Source organism: Equus asinus, chromosome 15, assembly GCF_041296235.1.
Source record: "Equus asinus isolate D_3611 breed Donkey chromosome 15, EquAss-T2T_v2, whole genome shotgun sequence".
NCBI lineage: Eukaryota > Metazoa > Chordata > Mammalia > Perissodactyla > Equidae > Equus > Equus asinus.
Genome location: NC_091804.1, coordinates 5453442 through 5468493, shown reverse-complemented (window position 1 = coordinate 5468493; position 15052 = coordinate 5453442). Strand labels below are relative to the sequence as shown.

The 15052-nt window shown below is 43.3% G+C and overlaps 1 protein-coding gene across 16 annotated transcripts in view; it reads left to right on the top strand.

Moving 5' to 3' along the window:
- The window catches only part of RIN2 (Ras and Rab interactor 2), a 217550-nt gene that overhangs the window by 195129 nt on the left and 7369 nt on the right, over positions 1–15052 (top strand). For all 16 annotated transcript variants that reach the window (XM_044748549.2, XM_044748553.2, XM_044748554.2 and 13 more), the window contains 2 exons: positions 11188–11493; positions 13302–13433. In XM_044748549.2, the coding sequence (XP_044604484.2) occupies positions 11188–11493; positions 13302–13433 (438 nt within the window). The remainder of the gene's footprint in view (positions 1–11187; positions 11494–13301; positions 13434–15052) is intronic.

Genomic DNA, 15052 nt, shown 5'->3' with positions numbered 1-15052 from the left:
AAAATCTTAAAACTTTTTTTTAAATAAAAAGAAAGAAATTAAGGGGAATTGGAATAGTAGGCCAACCCTTTGTTGGGGCAGCTCAGACTAAAGCTCTTTGTGGAGGGCGTGGCCTTCCCAAGCTTTGCTATGCTTTTTTATTGGTTTGTTTATTTGGGTTTTTTAAACTTTTGCATGAAAGCAGGCACTTCATCATATCTGTTGCTTCCCTAGGGAAGCCGTCGTTCTGTTTTGCAAAGCACAGTGAATGCCTGACTGGGCTTTTGAAATTAAGAGGAAGGTGAGCTGGGGCAGAGGTTAACCTGAGAAACTCATCACGAGCCCAACTGGAGGGAAAGAGGTGACTCTGATTATTAGAAAACCAATCCCCTTAAATGTGCTCCTTACTGGATTAGGACTCTGACAAGAAATGGACTCAGTCTAGTTGCCTGTGTTTTACGTATTCCTAAATGAAGGGCTCTCTAGTTTACTAAGGACTTGTTAATACGGTGACTTCCTTGAGCCTCATAATCAAGTCAAGGTTGGTTTATTTGTGTAGATGTTCTTCAAGTTTTGCAGATTGAAGAACGGAGGCCAGGGTGTGTAGAGTGACTTGCAGAGGGTCATGCTGCCAGTGAGCAGGGGGAGCTTGCATTCAACCCGATCTTCTCTCTCTCCGTTGTGTGTCATTCTCACCACGTCTGACTTCCTGGGAGGATGTCATTCACTTCGAATCTAATTCACTCTGAATGCCACCCCCGGAATCCCAAGCCTCAAATTTGTTCTGAACAGGTGTCTACTAGTGCTCGTAAGGCTTTTCAAGCATGCCAGTTGGGGTTCTCTGCTTTAAAAAAATCTAGTCTGTCCTCCTTTCCCACAACTTCAGAAGGAGATATGAGGAGGGATTTAAATTTAAAGCCAGAGTTACGGAATGTCCATCCCGAAACTAAGGAAGTTGGAGGAGGCAATCCATTGGTTTAACCCCTGTAGAATTATAGCTATCATTCGTATGTGAAAAACAAGTGTATGAATGAAAGCATAGGATATATGCGTTTAGTATATGGAGATAGTGCTATCTGTCTTCTCCAGAGAGTGATTCTTCAGTTGCACAGAGAAAAGCCAATGAAAACACGGAATACCTCTCACCCACTGCCACCATATCCATGTGCTCCTGTCACAACCCTTTAGGTCAGCACTTTCTAGGTGATTATAAAATGGTAAACAGTCAGTCTCAAAAATGGAAAACTGCCACTCTAAATGGTTGTGTCCTGTCATGGAGAATTTGCATTCTGTTTAGACTGCTCTGTAAAGCACTTCCATCCAAAAGCCCTGCCATTTAGAGGTTCTTGAATAAATATTAGTTCTTTGACATCAGCTTTGCCCTCCTGCTTGGAGAATGAAGCCAATGAGGATAAGACATGGTGAGTTCCCATATGAGCCAGCTCTCTGTCCATCCCAGGGCCACATATGATGTTTCCCTTCTGGACAGTCATTCACCCACCCTCACCACCCCCCCCCCCAGCAAAATGGTGCATGGAAAGACAAACAGTTGCTTCAATAAAAAGTATACACAGTTTCGGGTCCTACTCGAAGCCCTGGGATCAGTAACTTCATTGACAGAGTGAGGTATACTCATTCCTGGTGTGTCCTGCCCTGTAAAGTATGGACCGGGTGTGATATCACTCATTATTCTGACATGTGTTCCTCATTGGTGAGTTTTCACATCATACCATTCTTGCTTCAGTCTTTTTCAACCAATGGGAGAAATTAGTCCAAAATTTCTAGCAGTGAAATCTCCACTTTACGGAACTTGTCGCATTTTGGTGGTTAGTGTTTTGACTTTATTCAAGCAAAAGAATTTTTATTTCTGATTTGATGTTAATCTTGGGAAATCCCTCTGTTTTCAAGTCTTGTTTCAAGAAAAACAAAATTTTTCCAACTCCAAAAATGTTAGCCATCCCAAATTTTCTATTTCATTCAAACTCCCCACCGCCGACTATCAACAACAATACAAAAAAGCCAACTGTTCGTATTCCTAAAAGTCAGTAGAGAAAAGCAAGAAAATATTGCATTGCTTCTTTAACGTCTGTATACTAAAATGTGTATTTTCCCTGAAGGCATTTTAATTATGTGAAGAAAAAGTATCCTTAAACTCAATCCCCACCTATTTCAAAGAGAACATTCATTTACGTACGAGCACATGTGTTTTTTTGTTTTTTTAGTAGAGAAATGACACTGAATTGTGATTAGACACCAGGGAGTATAGCAAGAATAAGAAAGAGGGGTTGAACTGATTCTCTCTTAACTATTACAGCAACTTTGCTTCTGATCATTTTTTTAAAAGTGAGTCTTCAAGTCTGGCTAAAGCTTCCATATCTAGTGTGACTTTTTAATTTTTAATTCACAGTTTGGTTTCAGCCCTTGGGTTATTAACTGCTCTTTTTAAGATAAAGAGTCACTCTGAGAGATGTGGCCAGAGAGGCATATTGGTGCCAAGTTGAGATTAAAACCTGGAATCTGACTTCTGATCTGGCCCGTGTGACCATATCACCTGCAAGGAGCGAATGTCCTTCTACAGTTTACAAGGGGTAGAGAGGAAGGAGAAAAATCGACCTTTTGCAGCATATAAAAATAATGCCTATATTATTTTTGAAAATTAGTTTAAATAGAAGACTGCAGCAAGAAGCACCCCTTTTTCTCATAGGGCATTATTTGTTTTATAATTTTTACTTTAAAGCATCGCAGTTGGGTTAATTATGTTCTATCAACCCAAAGAAGGTTCGGAACCCTGGAGCTGAGACTCTCTGCCCAGGACTCCGTGACTCTGTGGTGCTCTCTCTGTTCAAGGGCACTGTTAGCTCACTTATTCAGAGAGCCCTTACCAACAAGGTGGGGATTGGGGATGGCGTCACAAATAAGGCACACGAAGATGTCTGTGCCGAGGTGTTCTCTGATTGTACCCCTAGAATCTTCCATCTCAAGAGAGAGATGAGCCCCTCCCGGGCAGCAAACATCAGCGGGTAACAGAGGCGTTCATAGAGGGATTGAGTGTGAGGCGAAGAACACTTCATACGTGACATTGATTGAAATGGAAGCCTCAGAATCTTTAAGACTTGGCTGTGTTTCCCCCTACTCTCCTCCTGCCAAAAGAATGGCTCTGGTTGGCTGTCTTGGTGAGGCGAGCACCATGTAGAGGAGCCCTCACCTCCAGGGTCCCACCCGCAGCCCTGCTGCCTTCGCCCGGTCTCTCGGCAGGCACCGAGTCGGGCAGCCACAGCCCTTGCCCTGCCACTTCAGACCAGTGTCTACTCTGGAGGTTCTCCCTATTCACTCAGGCCCAGGGCCTTCTTTTAGAAGCCAGAAGTCACAGCCCTCCTCCTCTGTCGAGTCAGGCTGTGTATTAAACGTATAGTGTGTTTTTAATGGAACCAAGTGAAAGCCCCCCTAATCCCTCATCCGTGTGTAGTTCTTGACGGAGCACTTTTATGCGTGGAATCCCTTTAAATCCCCTTAATACCTTAGGAGGTCCTATTTATTATCCTCATTTTTATAGATGAGGAAACAAAAGCTTAGCGAGGTCAAGCCAGAATGCAAGAAGGACTGAAACCAACTCATGTGGCCGGTTTTTCCTGCACCTCCTGTGGCAGCTACCCCTGCCTTTCTGGTCCATTTTACGAGGAGAGAGGACGACCACGCTGGTGAATCATGCCATACCAGAGGGTGCCTGCCATCCACATGACTTATCCTGGCATTACCTGGGTCACCTGCCCAAGGTCGAGTCTGCCTGGTTTCTGCTCTGTAGAGCTAAATGTCCTCCACTTTCTGTCCCCTGTTCTTTGGAAGCAAGCCACTAAGCCCTGCCCACACTCAGTGCATGGGGATAGAATTAAGTTCTACCTCCCTAAGCCCAGGGGAGCCACATAAATTATTTGGAATTCTTCTGTAAGGAAGATTGGTCTCTTCTCTGCGTTTGTTTTTATTTTTATTTTAGTTTGTTTTTATTGGCCTTTTACTAGAAGTCACTGAAATCGGTCTGATGGCTTCCGTACATAAAACATTACGTGAAAATAGCCTATACTTTTGCATAATGTCCTTCTTTGAAGCCCACCAAAATGAACAAAAATCTAAGTGAATCCCAATGCTTGTCATCTTTATTTTGGCTCCATCTCTGCTGCGTCCTTATTTATTATTAATGGGCTGAAGTATGCATTGCTGACTAAACTTAAAGCAAACCCAGGTTACAGGACATCAGGATGACAGGGGGCTCTGCAGGGACGGGGTGACTGCCCCATACCTGGTTGATGGCTTCATCACGAGAGTTACACTTCCTGTATTCTGCAGGAGTAAGGAGAAGAAACATAATTTTCGCGTAGCCACCCAAAGGAAGGATTTTTAATTCAATTCAACAGTCACTTTGGAGCACTTGCCGCATGTGGGCCTCAGACTGGGGACTGCCGATGGCTCACGTGACGACCCCCAGGTGTGGTGTTCAGAGGGCTTCTCCTTGAGGGGAGAGGTCTAGTTTGCTCTCTGCCTTGGCAGAGGCAGCAAAGAAGTCTGAGGACACAGGGAGTGGGGAGGAGCCGTGTGGAGGAGGCAGGCAGGCAAGTCTTCATGGGAACCCACCTCGGGAAAGGCAAGGAGCTCACCAGACACAGGGAACAGCGTGTGGCAAAGTGCAGAGGCGCAGAGAACCACAGTACTGTCGCCTTCAGCAAGAACATGGGCTGCTTGTTCATGGGGATATGGCGGGAAGGAGGAGTGGTGGGCAAGGCAGGGCTCATCGCCAGGAGCTAAGTCGGAAAGGTGGTGCAAAGCATTTTACAACAGTTACCCCGGGCAGGGGAAGAGTCAGACTCTTTAACATCTCTCTAGCCCAGGTACCAACCAGTCAAATCAGACGCCAGCCATAAACACCTGTGGACCAGTGTGACAAACCAGGATGCCAGGGACCCGGAGTGGTCAGACACTGAGCAGGGACAACAGTGTGACCTGAGCCCTCCCCAGTTAGTGGACCGAAAACTGTTCGTGACGAACCAAATCCGCTATTCGTCCCACACACTTTCTCATCTGAAATGGGGCTGGGAGCTCTCTCCCTCTTGATTCCCATTGCTCTGAAAGATACAGAGCTTCCCAAGACGTTCAGGTCATCTGTGGTTTTCTGCTCTTAGATGGAGACAGAATGAGGCTGTGACAAAACCCAGGGAGTTTGGGGGCAGGAAAACCCAGAGGGCCAGACCTTCTGTCTTTCTACCTATGGATGCGAGGGAGTGAGGAAGAGTAAGAAGACATGAGAGAGAAAGATATACAGGAAACCAGGCAGCTTCTCAATTAATTGATCAAAGCACTTTTCAGTTCCCATTTCAAACCAAGTAAACCACAGTTATTGTACACAGCAAAAACAAAAGCTGAACAGCCCCGAATCGTTAAACCTGGTGTCCTTTTTCAAAGGCATACACTCGACATTCAGAGGGAACCAATGATGTTAGCCTGCTTACTTGGTGTCGGGTGCATACGGGCTGCTCGTTGTGTGAGATCTCTCCCAGTCTTCCTGACAATCCCATCAGGGAGCTGTGAGTGGTCCCATTTTACAGATGAGGAAGCTGAGGTCTGGAAAGGTCATCTTCTTCCCTCAAGGTCGAAAAGTAGAAAACTGCTGAGTTGGACTTCACATCTGACCTGAGGGCCACTGGGACACAAGGCAATCTGCTTTTTATGAGTAGTTTGTACAGAGGATTAGCAAAGTGCTGTTGTGACTGCTTGGGTGTCACGTCTCAGCTCTGCTGAGATGGGGTGGATAAATTTCTCGCTGAAATGAAGAAGCCTGGTGGTTCAGAGCAAGCACTTAGGCTGGACCATGGGGTTTGAAGTCCCAGCTCTGCTGCTGCTGAGCTCTGTGTGCTTGGTCATGTGTCTTCACATCTCTGTGCCTCAGTTTCCTCACATGTAATGTGTGCACTGGATGCTGTTGTGCCTGCCCCACTGACACTCACTTACCTGTTTGACTTCCGACTGCCAGCACTTGCCACGTTTTGTCCAACACTTTCTTATGCCACCAGAGCCCTTGTCCAGGGCACATAGAAAGGCTGGGGAATTAATGCCCTCCCTACCCTCTGGAAGCAGCCCTCAAGCAGGAACTGAAGGGAGCAGGTGTATAGATACCCCCACTGCCTCCGCTCTGGTGGGACGGCTCTGAGGCAGACTCCCAGCATGCTTGGGCTCCAGCTGCCTTCAGTGATAACTGGCTCAGTAAAGCCTGCAGCGCTGGCAGCCTTGTCTCCCGTCTCCTGTCTCCCGTCCGCCACTGGTGCTTCCTGGGCTCACCTCCCAAATGAACTACCCGCACCCAAATCCTTGTCTCAGGGTCAGCTTCTGGGAGAACCCAAACTAAGACAAATAGGGATTATGTATTCGTTTCAGTCAAAGGGTTGTTTAAATATGCGTAAAGTACGTAATGTGTAATGAACACACTGAGCACCCACTCGTCAGTTCTAATCCTTAATCCAGTTACGCAGCCAAAGGAAAATATGTTAGCACGTAAAGAACATAGCAGCTCGTTTTGCCTTTCTTGTGCAGAGGGAGGCGCAGCATGCCTCTCCTGACTTGTTTGCAGTGGGAACAACCAAGCGTACGTCTCCTTTCCACCATCCTGGGAAAATCATTTGACTTCTAATTCTAAACCTCATGCCCATCTGCAAAATGAGGATGGCACTAGTTCCTGCTTCACAAGGCTGAAGTGAGGGTTAACATATAGTGAGGTCACACAGATAGCCCCCTTAGAATAGGAACTGTTCCTGCTTCACAAGGCTGAAGTGAGGGTTAACATACAGTGAGGTCACACAGATAGCCCCCTTAGAATAGGAACTGTTCCTGCTTCACAAGGCTGAAGTGAGGGTTAACATACAGTGAGGTCACACAGATAGCCCCCTTAGAATAGGAACTGTACAAATAGATGCCCAATAAACATCAGTGATTATAAACGTTTGAATTTCACATTTTGAGTTCCCTACAAAAAAGGCCCGCTTCTTGTCATCAACCATTAGCTTCTGTTTCTACTACTTGGCTTTTTTTTTTTTAGTAATCAGAATACTAGAACTCGAAGAAACCAAGAGGCCATGTGAACTAACCTCATCTTTTATCTTCGTCATGTAACTTTAGGGTACAACCTGTATGTTTTGAATATTCTGTTGTTTAGACTCTGGGTAGTTAAAATCCCCTGGAGAATATTGATTATTACTTCGTTTTGTTTTAGCAGTCAGTCAGGTTCAGACTGCTAGTTCTGTCTTGCCTTCCATGGGCAGTGAATTCCAATGGCAGTTCCAAAGTTCGAGGCAATGGCAGTGAGAGAGGTGAAGTGACATGGCCAAAATTGCTTAGAAAGGTAGAGCCAGGCTGGCTGCCAGCCCTCATGGTCCTAGTGTTCTTTCTAAGACACACCTTCTCTGGACTTCACCTTCGCCTCTCAGGCTCTCACTTCCCTCTAGGCAGCAGTGGGTAAGCAGAAAGTGCTCAGACCAAGTCGGTGCATGATCCAGTCTTGTGATGGTTCCCTGTCTGATCTCTGACCTTCTCTGGAATCTGTTCTGTCAGTCAGAGTGGCGCAAGGGGATGAGGCTTCTGTCTTGTCTTCCTAATAGGTTCCTAATAGGGGAGTGATCACTTCACAGCACTGGAGGCCAGTACATTTGATGCTTCTTGTAAATTACCACATCAGGTCACGTTAAGGCAGGGAGCATCCAAGCAACTGCTATGATCTCTACCATTTCCCCCTAATGGATGAACTTTGGGGACAATTGATAAGATCTGTATAAATATTTTGAGAAATTTTTTTTCCAGTTTTGGTCATTCAGCTAACATTTGGTTTCCAAAATTCAAAATGTTGTAGCTCAAACAATTCTCTAGGATTTTCTTGTTGTTTGTATCTTTGTTTGTGGATAAATACAATTGACATAGTCAGATTTCCTGGATTCAAATCCTGGCTCCCCCTCTTGCTAGCTGTATGGCATTGCTCTCTTTGGATTTCACTTTTCTCATCTATAAATTGAAGAAATAATAGTCCTCCCCACCTTGGGTTTTTTTGAGGATTTGAAGCGTCAGTTTACGTGTAAAGTGCCTAGAATAGTGTCATTGCTCTTATAGTTTAAAAGATTTTGTTTTCTTGGATTTAAAGCAACCAGAGATAGTGGAAAACAACATACAGAAGTAATTTATAAGAAATATGACTAATCTGTTCTTTTTTTTTTTTCTGAGCTAGTCCACATTCTGAAAGGTTTTCTGTTCATTTTGTTTCCTCAAATCATTTTTCCCTCTCACTTCATGAGCAGAACTGTTTTTCCTATGGGGGAGAACCAGCTGGGTACCAGGTCTCTGTCATTGGGACTTTTTTTTTCTATTCCTTATGTTTATTAAGGATTTGGGGTGGGGGGTGGGGTTAGGAGTAAAGTACTGAAAAAGCATGCAAAGAGACCAGTCTTTTTTATTTTTAAATTATGACCTTTAAAAATGTACTAAAAAAAAATATCCAGCACTAGTAATTTTTTTTATTCTGAGTTGTAAGAGAATGGGCACTTGGCAATGAGTCCTAGGTTTCAGCCCTTCTCACAGAATTCCACAGCTCCGTTTATGGTTCAAGGTGAAAATCCCAGGCTGGTCTCCAGTTTTATTTGTTCAATTTGTACATGGTTGTTGAGGTTTAACTTATATCCATAAAGTGCACAAATCTTAAGTGCTCAGTTCGATAAATTTTCACATGTGTGCACACACATATAGCTACTACCCAGATCCAGATATAGAACGCCTCCCCGGAAGTGTCACCCCACAGCCCCGTTTATTCCTAAGGATAACTGCCATCCTGACTTTCGTCATCATAGACTCATTCTGTTTGCTTTTGAACTTTATGTAAATGAAATGCTAAAGGAGATACTATTTATGTCTGGCTTTTCCCACAGAACATTTTATCTATGAGATTCATCCAGTTGCACTTGGAGCAGAAGTGTGCTCTTTTTCATGGAATGAATCTTCCATTGTCTGAATTCCATTCTCTGAATTCCACTGCACGAATATGTCCTTGTATCATTCCATTGGGATGGACCTTTGGGTTGTTTCCAGTTTTTGGTTCTTATGAATAATGCTGTTATCAGCATTCATGTACGTCCCTAATATTAATGATTGGCATGCCTTTCACCCCCTTGGTGACCTCATTCTAACAGGAGTGATTAACACGGTTAACAGCAGTGTATAACACGATTATATATTAGAACCATGTGTAGGTTTCAGAACCTTTGGAGAGGAATAAATTGGTGAATGTTTCTAAAGCACCTTGAATGTTAGAATTAAGAGATTATTTACTTTGAAAAGCAGTATGATTGATTGTTTAAAATAGTTGTGCAGCCTCAAGCAAGCCCTTAGACATCTCCAAGCCTCAGTTTCCTCATGTGTAAAGTGGGCATAATATTAGTATTATGCAAAAGTAATAGAGTTAGTGTAAGAATTAGATGAGATAATGAAATAAAATACTTAGAGCCTAAATCAACTGAGTGCTCCACGTTAATTGCTGCTGTTGACTTTTCATCGTGGTGACTATTTAGGATAAAGTCAAAGATGCCTGAGTTTATTAACGCACCATAACCAATGCAAAGCAAGTAATTTGCTTTTATGCCAGATGTTAAGTGAGAATGTTGTACTGTTTTTCTTCTTACGTTATAACCTCTTTTGCTTCAACCTTGATTTCTATAGTTGTGTAAAGCTGTATATTTAAACAAAGAGATCTCTGGGATAGGATATGAAAGTGGAAGAACTGAGAAAAACTTAGGCTGGAGAAGCTAATCATTGTGGGGTCAGCACTAACTTTTGGCATCGGTTTTAGCTTTGGGTTATGAGAAAATTGTTTTTTATGTTTGTGCATCTGGCTTAGATTTCTCTTTGTCCCTGACTTTGTAATAATAGGTGATAATTTGGATTCAGTGTGATCTGATCCAATGTCAGAAATTCCAAAGGCAGGAGAGAGAACTCAGTTATTTCCAATCTTAGAAGTAAGTGGATCCATGGGCTTCAGAATGGAATCACATTAAAGGGTCATATTATGTGTGGTTGCTACCCAGGTAGTTTTGATGAGAATGTGCAAACATTTGGGATTGAAAAGCTGATGTTGAAAAAGCAGAGAGCTTATTATTGTGTAAATCATCTTAAGTCTGGATCTCCAGATCTGTGGTCCTGGTCATTTTACTGTCAGCCAAGAAAGCTACTCCGTTGGGCAACCATTCAAAGAAAGAGGGAAAAATAATGCCTCCCACACCTGAAGGTGTTTCCTAACTCTGAGCACAAAGACATTTCAAAATTTTTTAATTTTTATTTCGAAATCATTTCAGACCCACAGAAAAGTGGTAAAAAATAGTACCAAGAAATCGTGTCTGCCCTTCACCCTGATTTCCCAAAAGTTAGCACTTTGCCACATTTGTTTCATACTTGGCCTTTCTCTTTGTTTACACACAACACACACACACACACACTCACACACTTCTTTTTTCTGAACCATTTGAGAGTGAGTTGCAGACATTGTGTCTGTTTACTCCTAAATACTCAGTGTGTATTTCCTAAAAACAAGGACATTCTGTAACAAAACCCAAGTAAATACTGATTCCCTAAACTAACACTAAAACCTGTTCTGCAGGTTCTATTCAGATCTCATCTAATGTCTCACAAATGTCCTTTACAGCAAATGAAATAAAGAAGTTTTTTGGTCCAGAATCTAATCTAAGATAACATGTGTGTTTAGCTGAATTTATTTCCTCAGAAAATATTTTAAGGGATCTCGAACCCTATTAGAAAATCCTTCCTTTAAAATAATGTATTTACTTACCTGTCAACTGGATGATTGGTAGAAGGACTAAGTCAAAAGAATGTCTTCTAAAATATTTGCCTGGGCTTATGGGGGAGGGGACGTAAAAGTAGCTAACACAAATACATTTAATTGTATTGATTGTATGCAACAGAAACTGTAAAACTTTATTAGGAAAGATTCACTCTTCCTGACATTACAGAAAAAAATCTTGGAGTGCCAGTGGTAGTGTTGGGTGGCTGGATGTGAAGCTGTATCTTGTCTGCCCTGCAACCAATGCCCAGAGTTGCAAATGTCCATTCCGAGAAAGCAGACATTGCGTTTCCTCTTTCTTCAGACCATGGTCACAGTAACTGCCCTTTCTTTGGCAGATGTGGTGTTGGAGAAAGCCATGCACAAGTGCATCCTGAAGCCCCTGAAGGGGCACGTGGAGGCCATGCTGAAGGACTTCCACATGGCCGACGGCTCGTGGAAACAGCTCAAGGAGAACCTGCAGCTGGTCCGGCAGAGGAATCCACAGGAGCTGGGGGTCTTCGCCCCGACCCCTGATATTGTGGATGTGGAGAAAATCAAAGTCAAATTCATGACAATGCAGAAGATGTATTCCCCGGAAAAGAAAGTCATGCTGCTGCTGAGGGTCTGCAAGCTTATTTACACTGTCATGGAGAACAACTCAGGTGAGGCTGCCCGAAGTCCAGGCTCTTCACCACTTCCCACCAGGGCCCGTGACCAGGCCAGGCACATGTCAGTCTTTCTGAGTCCCAATTTCTCTTCCTTTCAATCTCTTGATTTCACCAAGTGGCTCACAAAAATATAAGTGTTACTCTGGTATCTGGCAAATTAGTCACATGCAACACATTAATAGCACCAAAAAGAGCAAGTGGATAAGAGCTGTGAGATTTTTGTACAATGCCAGTTGATTAAAGATTGAGTTCAGGGTGGGGGAAGTGGATTCAGGCTCTGAAGTCCAAGTTCGAATCCTAGCCCTGAAGTTAATTAAGTGTGGGACTTTGGCCACCTTACTCAACCTTCTAAAAGTTTCCGCGCACCTGTTGCTGGCTATGACCCTGTCCTTCCTAAGGTGGGGATCAGATGCTGGCACAGCCTCAGGCACGATGGAAATATTAGCAATTATCAGTACTACATTTTGGACAGTGAGGTGTGTGTGAATGATCTACACATGTGTCAGAAATTCAGAGCATTCAGTAATAATGCAGTTTCATTACAGCCATTTCACTGGCTCTCCTTTCTTTGCCACAAGCTGAAGCAATGTAACTGGAATTCACAAGAGTTCCAATGTTGGAAGTAAGCCCTCGGATTTCCCCTGGTCTGCTGCTTGTAGATGCAGGAGCAGCCTTGATTCGTGGAGTGGCTGAGCCCTGCTCTGTTCCAGGTCTTCCGTGAGCCTGGTGTAATTCCGTGGATGATTACCAACTTTTCCTCTGAGTGAAACTGCTTCACGGAGAAGCAACAGAGAGAAAAACACAGGCTGTAATAACCACCACTTGAGTAGATAGGAATGTGTGTGCACTGCAAGTTGTTAAGCAAAGACATGCATGTGAGCTCGTGGGCTAGTGATGATAGCATATGAACATCACCTCTGAAATCCGCAAGCATATTTCACCTACGGGAAATAGAATTTTTATAGTTCGTGAAATAATTTATGAAAGATCTCCCAAAAATATCTGCACAGGACTGTGTTCTTCTGAAGCACAGTTTCTTAACCTCAGCACTAGTGACATTTAAAGCAGACAATTCTTTGTTGTGGGGGCCGTGCCGCTTCCTGTAGGAAGCTTGTCTGCATCCCAGATGCTACCCGCAACCCCACCCTCCAGTCGTGACAAGGAAAAATGTCTCCAGACAATGCCAAGTTCCCCTGGGGGCAAAATCACCCCCGTTGAGAATCACCATTGTAATGAAAAGTAGCAATAAGGACTAAATTTTTTTGCCATTTATTAAGCGTAGGTACCTGTTCAACATATACTGAATTAGCACATTTAAGTAAATTAATTCTGTCTCACGTTGAACACAGAGCAAAGTTTACTCTTGGTTTGAGTTTGGTTCTGTCATTGTGGTTATGATTAATTCGCACAAAAAGCAATAGGAACCAGACACAAAAGATTAATGTAATAAGTAGATACTTTGTAAATTTTTATAATATTACTTGCTGAAAGTTAAACTATTTAAAAGTGCTCTGTTCTAGTGCATAGCTTGATGTAAATCATGAAAATGGGGAGAAAATCTTTCCTGTGTTCATGGACTCACAGACGTTCATTCTGAAGTTGTGAGTTAGGGCTGGCCTCTGACATGAGCGGGGGTGGGGGCGAGTCACTGCCTCCATGGATTCCTGAAACGCCCACCTCTGCTCATGAATAGCACATTTCCCCAGGGTGACTCCTCGGTCTAATAAAAGTGGCAAGTAGGATATGAAAGAAAGGAATGTTAGTAACAATCTTCCCTTCTTCCCCTTTCCTCCTAATCCCAGGGAGGATGTACGGAGCGGACGACTTTTTACCGGTCCTGACCTATGTCATAGCCCAGTGTGACATGCTGGAGCTGGACACGGAGATCGAGTACATGATGGAGCTCTTAGACCCATCGCTGTTACATGGAGAAGGTAAGGGAGGGGGGGAACTGGGTGCTTTTTTTCAGTTTAGTTTTCATTTTTTTTTAATTAAGGTGAAATTCACATAACCTAAAGTTAACCACTTTAAAGTGAACAATTCAGTAGTATTTAATACATTTGCAATTTTTTGCAGTCTGCCACCTCTATCTAACAGTGGGATGTTTCATCGCCCCAAAATAAAATCCCATGGGTCCTTTTTTGACATTTTACGATTAAATGAAGTTTTAGATTCTTTTTTAATTTAAACGAATGTGTTGACTTTTTTCTGATTACAAAAGTAATACATATTCGTCGTAGAAAATATGGAAAAGTCAGAAAAATACTAAGAATATAACCCTGCCCTAATTATCCTTCACTGAGATTGGTTATTTGCAATAAAAAAAATCATTCAAAAGAATAAATGCCATTTTAAAAAAGAAATGGTTTCTTTGATTCCAAGAGGAAGCTGTAAACTTTTGTTAGAGAATATTTCCACTGCCAGAAGAATATCCTGCTGTTTTATCTGTGAAACGGATGAAGGCCTGTCTTTTGTTTTCTAGATGAAAACAGCATTGATTTTCTTTTCTATTTAAAAAATAGTATCTGCTCGTTTTTGAAATAAAAATACAGTGGAGTGAAATCTGGGCGGTTTGCTTTCAATTGACCTTGTCAGTTCAGTTTCCTTCTTGTGTCTGCCTGACCCCAACATGTCTTAGCAGAAATTCCTTCTCCTTACACATCAGTTTGGTATTTTATCATGGAGATAATTTGGATGTTTGTCACTGTGGTGCACAGCCTTGAAAAGCAGAAATAACTGGAACTCTGATGTGAGCTAGTCTTTTTAAAGGAGAACAAATCAGGGCCTGTCCTTGTGAATCCTGTTGATCCATTTTCCTGTGCGCCTGTCAGAGCCCAGACAGACCCTGAGCGGGGAATGGTTGTCGAGAATTTCCTTCTTTTCTGCAGGGAGTTGAGTCTGGGCCTGAGAAAAAAGGTCCCTGCTGGTAGGGTTCCCCAGGGAATGCATCACCCTGGGATTTCCCCTGGAGGGAATTTAAATGCATCGTCACCCCGAACGTGCCCTTAGTCCCTAAGTCCTCAGTGTTTGGCTTGCTTTGCAGAGGGTCTGTCCTCCCGGGAACCCTCGCCGGACGCCCTTCCTGCCCCTCCACGGCTAGTGCTGACTCAGGATTCGTGATGCATGTCTTTCCGTGCTGTCCCTCCACCCCCGGCCGATATGAATGAGCCTCTTTCATGCTCTACCCTCTCTCTCAGTTATCTCCCCTCATTAATATTCCCAACCCTCGAACCAGACACTCCATGATGAGCCACCAAGACCTTCCCTGGAGCTTTCATCGCCTGCTCTGCCCTGGGATTTCACAGGAGCGAGGAAGCATGTGGTTTTGCCCAGGCACTGAGAGAAGCATATGGTAGTCTCCACACCATGCTTCCCTTTCTTCTACTTCATTATTATTAGAATTTTACATGCATCCAGGGTTTTTGTTTTCTTTTGTTGTTTCTTTTTTTTTTTTTTGAGCTTCAATCACATTTAATTCTAGTAATAAGTATGTCAGACTCTTGGGGCTTTGGGAAAAGGGCATGCCAGTTTCACTCAGAAAATTACCGTTCTG